The 6,377-nt window shown below is 36.2% G+C and overlaps 1 protein-coding gene and 1 long non-coding RNA gene across 2 annotated transcripts; both read left to right on the plus strand.

The window, feature by feature from the left end:
• Positions 1 to 1,614: 1,614 nt before the first annotated feature.
• LOC113285644 (60S ribosome subunit biogenesis protein NIP7 homolog) lies at positions 1,615 to 2,383 on the plus strand. The gene has a single exon (XM_026534453.1). It carries the CDS (start codon positions 1,647 to 1,649, stop codon positions 2,208 to 2,210), a length of 564 nt encoding a protein of 187 aa, XP_026390238.1. The 5' UTR covers positions 1,615 to 1,646; the 3' UTR covers positions 2,211 to 2,383.
• A 795-nt stretch (positions 2,384 to 3,178) lies between these two features.
• On the plus strand, positions 3,179 to 4,036 carry LOC113285645. The gene is made up of 3 exons (XR_003328830.1): positions 3,179 to 3,265; positions 3,339 to 3,462; positions 3,904 to 4,036. It is a non-coding gene; the product is annotated as an uncharacterized LOC113285645 (long non-coding RNA).
• Positions 4,037 to 6,377: the final 2,341 nt, after the last annotated feature.

Genomic DNA, 6,377 nt, shown 5'->3' on the forward strand with positions numbered 1-6,377 from the left:
TGATACCAACTTTGTATATAAAAAAATTAAAAAAAGTGGACGAAAAGTATCACAGTGGATGAGATGAGATTATGAAGGTTTACTATAATATACAATCTGTTCAACTACCAGTAGCAATTAACTGATGCATGTTTGATAACGATTGGTCTAATTTTATGTTCAATTTGTAGGCACTGAAGCCAAAGTTCGTTATTGACTAGCAGAGAAAGATCATAAGAGTGTCACAAAATATTGAAGAGCAACGAGATTAATTAAGAAAAATCGACTGTTAGTAGATGATGACACTGATTCATCATCCGAAGGTCGGAGAACTCATTAGAAGAAGATGATGAACATTGCGGTTTAGCAAAATAAGTAAAGGTTACTAGTAGAATAAGTTAATACTAACTAAAAAAATACCAAAAAATTGACAAGCAATACGAACTCTAGAAAATACCATGTCAAAGTTACCATGATGCAAAGATTTTCCAAGATTTTCTTGAAGTCTTTATTATAAGTTTTTAGTGTCTACTTTATATCATATAAGAAAAGGCGTAGCATTATTAATTAATTCGAAAATTAGGATTTTTTATTGTATAATTGAAATTAGATTATATTTTTAATTTATCAGTATTTCGACTTACATTTGACTAAACCTTACTTTGAACTGAGTAAAATTAAGAATTAGGAAATTAAAACTTAACCTAATTAAAAACATGTAACAAACGTGGATTATATTTAGGCAACACTTTTAAGATATCGTAACAATTTTTATATTGGAAATCCTTTTTGTTTTTGTGCCACCAATCCACTAGACACACTTGTTCCACGTTAATATAGTTTTCACTAACCATTTGGATTTGGTTGCCTTGCATTACCGTAAAAATATGCAAGGTTACTTCCCTTGATTAAAACGAAGCGAGCATATGACCGTTTTTATCTTGATTATTGAGGTTCATTGTTTCTACTTGAAATTTCTAAAATATGATTTCCCACAAAATGTCTTATTGTTGTGCAGCATTGATTTTCTAGTGTAAGAAAAACATAATTCCTGCAAATGTTTTCATCTTCGACTGATATAAATTTATGACCCAAAACTATCATATTACACAAAATTATAAAATAGTAACTCGTAGAAAAGATGAGAGTAAACTGGTGAATGTTGTTTTAGATTAGGGATAAAATGAGAACTGATCTGAGTTGAAAAGAGGTTGAAGTTGAGTTCTTATGGGGTGAAGAATTTATTGCCGCTGAATGAACTAACACCGGGCGACGAAGACTACACCGAGCGATCAAGTCTCCGCTGCTGGCGATTAAACTTGACCGTGCGGTTTAGTTTCTATCGGGCGGTCAAGACTCTATCGCTCGACAGACTCTCCACCTTAATTGGTTAAGCAACGCTCGACTTAGCTAGTTATGTTTGCCACTTTGCCATGCACATAATAGGTGCAAAAATGACAAACTAACCGATAAACCATTGCCCATACAAACCGGCCTAAAAAAGAACTAACCCCAAAAAGAAATTAGGGTTATCCCAATACCCATAAGTAGCCCTTGACTAATTTTGACTTGACCATTTCCAAAGTAGTATATAAAAAACAAACATAATTTGTTCTCCCCTAAAATCAAGATCTAAACCCTAAAGAAAGAGCGAGCGACAGTTTAAGATGAGGGCTTTAGATGAAGCAGAAACAACAGCAGTATTCGAGAAATTATTCAAATTCACCGGAAACAATCTAAAAAACATCATTGAGAAACCATCGCATGAAGGTCCAGATAAAGAACCAGGTAGATATTGTTTCCGTTTACAGAAGAACAGAGTATTCTATGTTTCAGAATCACTAGTTAAGAGAGCTACAAATATAAGTAGAGAGAAACTGATATCGTTAGGTATTTGTATTGGCAAGTTTACTAAAGGTGGTAGTTTTCATTTAACTATACAATCTCTGAATTTATTAGCTGATAATGCTAAACATAAAGTATGGTTAAAACCAACTTCAGAGATGAGTTTTCTATATGGGAATCATGTTTTGAAAGGTGGGTTAGGAAGGATTACTGAGAATACTGTTGCTGGTGATGGTGTTGTTGTGTTCTCAATGACTGATGTGCCTTTAGGGTTTGGGATATCAGCTAAAAGTACTCAAGATTGTAGGAAGTTAGACCCTAATGGTATTGTTGTTCTTCATCAGAGTGATGTTGGGGAGTATTTGAGAATGGAAGATGATCTTTAAGTTAATTTTGGTGAGGAATCGTGTTTTACTTTTATTGTTTTGGGTTTTGGGGGTTTTGAGAACTGTAATCTGGGTTATTAATGGATTATTCATATGTTTTTACATTTGAATTGTATTGCCAGTTTTCATGTTAACAATGAAGTAATCTTTGAATTTACGTTTGAATTTGATGATATTTGAGTATTTCCAGTTGTGTACTTTTGTTCTCTCACCCACTCTCTATTACTAGTAGTAGCAGTGTCTCTCTCCCTATTTCTCTTATTCAGCATTTCTTCTTGTGCACTACTTGCCCTACTCACTTCTGCTGCTAGTATTGCTCCGAAATCATTTTTTTGGCTCTGAGTATATGTGGGTTCTACATTGCTAAATCATTCCAGGTACCCATGTCTTCCTTTCTGTTCATTTATATTTTTCTTCTATCTTTATTTTAATCTAGCAATTATCCCAAATCTTATCTTAGCCCATCTAAGTTATGATTAGTGGCGCAGGGACATTTGTATTTCACAATCAAAATCATTAACTCAGTCTATTTTTGCTCCTTCCCCTTTTCTCTTGCTATTACTGACCCTTACAGTGTGTTTGGTTAGAGTCAATGAAATCAGTTTCCTGGGAATATATTTCCATTCTCATGTTGGGTAAATAGCATTAGAGAGCGGTTTGGGGTAGGAATACCAAAAAGTAAGGGAATCCTAAACCAATGGGGAGTAGTGGGTTTAGGAGTCCCCCTCTTTTGGGAATAGGATTCCTAGGAATAGATTTCCCTTCCCGTCAACCAAACATGCCATCATAGTGCGTCGTGTTTCATAGTTTGTCAACTATTGTTTCCTGTATATTACCCAAAGGCCTCTAATGTCCATTTTAAAATGAGTTGGTTCGTCTTTCTTCGCTAGAAATCTTTTGCAGATCTCTGAATATATTATGTAATGTGATCCTTAGTTTCAATGAGCCAGGGAATAAAGAGATCAAAATTGAAGAATGGGTATCCCAGGTTTTTTGACCTTCCAGTTCAGGACAAAGCGGCTACACGACTTCGAACCACATTTCGGGGCTACAAGGTATTGAAAGCCGTTCTGCATGTTGCTGTTTTTTTTTTTTTTTAATATGTTGACCACATGTTACATTTTTCAGGCAAGAAAGACTGAGACAAATGAAAAAATTGTAACGTTCAAGGCCCTGATACAAAACCAACAGTCAGAAAGCATCATCATCCACTTCAAGATACCTTCATTCATGGGATAACATACAGTCTGAGGTTAGAGCTGGTTGAGTGTGTATGGTGGCAGAGGATTGGGTTATATTCATTTCTAGCGACAGTGATCTACCACGCAAAGAAACAATATTCTTTACCGTGTTACGCCTTTGCATCTATGCTTAGAGTGCCATTTGAAAGAAACAGATAGCAGTTCCTTGTTTTTTCACAATAAATCTACAGAAACTTCAGACAGGAGTTGTTTAAAGTGTAATTTTGTACTACACGTGGGTCAATCAAAACTGATATTGGGGTCTATCCACCTTAGAATTTAATTTCTTCCCTAGCCTTCAGTTATAATGTGTGTAGTTCGATATCCACTGTTCGAAATTTTGCACATGATTCTGTTGTAGGCGTTTTCAGTTTCCACAGCCAGGAGTGGTATTTGTTTCCGTTTTTATTTTTCCGCTTCTCAATTTGGAACTCACATGTTGACTTGGACAGGAGGAATGGTGTGGTGGGCGTGGGTCTGACACAATGGAGGAAATTCGGTCTAGGATACAACAGGGAGAAGATGCATCCATTAAGCGTCAGTGGGTCATGACATATGCCTTCTCATAAGGTACACGAGTATTTTCGATCCCTTCTCAGTTAGTCACATATTCAACAAACATAACAATCACAATGTCGTGGCTGATTTTCCGTCAGCTCGAATTTCCGAGACGATTGTGATAACCAACTTTGTCAATATCCCTCTGTGGTGTTTGGGAACAGGATAACCTACATGTCATCTTATTTTAAGTTAGTTGATTAGTGCTCCTATGGGCTCCATATTGCTTATTGGTGCACGTTTATTAAGTGGTGAGTTTCGGCACCTTTCCAGGCTTGCACCTACAAAACATGACCACGTGACTCTTGTGATTTGGGCTAACTGTAATCCGAACCATGAAAGGATAGCGTATGAAACTAACTGGGGCTGGAGCTGAGTTGAATGCTGGATTGCAGTCAATCAGCCCAAAAAATATGCAAAATAGGCAGGTGATAAAGGTTGTTAGTGAAAAAGAAGTCATGCCGCCAAAAAACTTGTCTTCCCTGTTAAATCCACTTGTCCAATGGAAATTGAGTGGTGAAGGTGAAGAAACAATCTAATGTAGTGAGTCTGGTATGAACTCTGAAACAATCTAAGAAACCTGAAAAACCAGCCATTGACGGGAAAGTCAAATTTCAAATGGAGAAGTAGTGAGTGCCCTCTACTTTCGAAACTGAGAAAACAATCATAAAACAGTAAGTGGTATCTTAATGAACTCTGGTATGTGTGGTTGAAGATTGATTTTGTTTGATCGCGCGGGTCTTTGTAACGGCATTTTTATTTATCCCCGTATGTTCTTCGTTTACTTTGTTTTCATTTTCCCTTCCTAATTTTGATTTTAATCTATCAGTTAAGTGTGGACACTAAAAGAAATGGCACGCGTCTTTGGGCATGGTCTGTATTTTATAATGTAATTAGAGTTTCAAAATTTTTTTACTGTATGAATTTTTTTTTTTTACTGTATGAGTTTCAATGTTTTGGGGATGTAGCACCACGAAGTAAATGTATAACAAGTTTGTTGGAAAAGAAGGTACAATTAATTAAAACATGAAGCTCCTTGAGGATAGGTTTAGTGTTGTGTTGTCTCACATCATTGATCCACAAGTGATTAGTTCATTTCCTTCAGAGACTGCTAGTTCCCAGTTGCTGAGGGCTAGCATTAAAATGATGGAAGAGCTGAACGTTTAGAACACCCTTAGGTCCACACCCTGAAAAATTGTGCAAGGCTTCAGAGAAGTGGTCACCTATATTTGGTTACGACTTATGACCCTACAGACGATTCGGGACTCTTTGCAACAATAATAATAATAATAATGAATAGTAAAAAAACCATGCCTGCCAACATGTACCAAGATCAATAGCCGTCCCACCATTTTCATGAATAGAGTCCTTCCTTACTTTCTTTTTTTAGTAGAAGTAGTATCTAGATAATGGTAGTGATAATACCAGTAATAGAGCAATGAATTGTTAAGTAAATCAATTTATATGGGTTGTTGCAGTCGGACTCTGCTTATGCCCCACCGACACCTGAAATACATTTCCTTTCCTTTCTGTTGAGATACGGTAAAGTGCATTTCTGTTAAATATTGACCATTATTGGTTGGTGTTGCTATCCAATCATACACACCCATACCTGTACAACAGTTGGTGTAAGTTCTCTCACCCATTCTATGAAGGTTCAAGAGCACCCCATTGAAGCCTCAACCTCAGTAGTTGATAACGAACACATATCATATCAAAATAGGAGTACATGAATGAATAAACACTTTTAGGTAAACAAAATTGGGCTAGGATTGAACTACATATGGTGGGTAGCGAGCGTCTAAATGATGATTTACATCCGCACAAAAATTAGCTAACTTGATACTATTACTACGCCCTTAACAGGAGCCCATGTTAACAAGATATCTTTCACTGTTTTAAAGAAACAAGTTGTAAACTGTGGAGTGCATAGAGATATCATTAAAACCCATGGCCATACGAAAAAAGAAACCCCAATGATTTGTCAAGTGAAGTAACATGCGGGAAATCAATCAGAGTGTATGATTTGAAGCAATCATCAATCAAAGGTAAAAAGGAAGACACATAATGTGGTGAATTATATCCTATGTGACAGACAGGTCTATCAAAATAATTCAGTTTTTCGCGTTTCCTGAAAAAGTTGGTCACAAAATCTTACCCTGTTAAGTAAAGCAAAGAGTGAAATGTACTTCAGAATAAGCTTAAACATGGTTAACGAATCTCGGCTGACCGCACAAACTCCGTTTTGGCAAATTATGCAAATGGAGCTCAACTTTTGCATAACACCACCAAATTTGCCTAAATGTAGAAACATGAAGCAACATCCAGGTTATAATTGAGTGAGACTAATATACTCTATAACATGATT

This window comes from Papaver somniferum, chromosome 6 (genome assembly GCF_003573695.1).
Source record: "Papaver somniferum cultivar HN1 chromosome 6, ASM357369v1, whole genome shotgun sequence".
Lineage (NCBI taxonomy): Eukaryota > Viridiplantae > Streptophyta > Magnoliopsida > Ranunculales > Papaveraceae > Papaver > Papaver somniferum.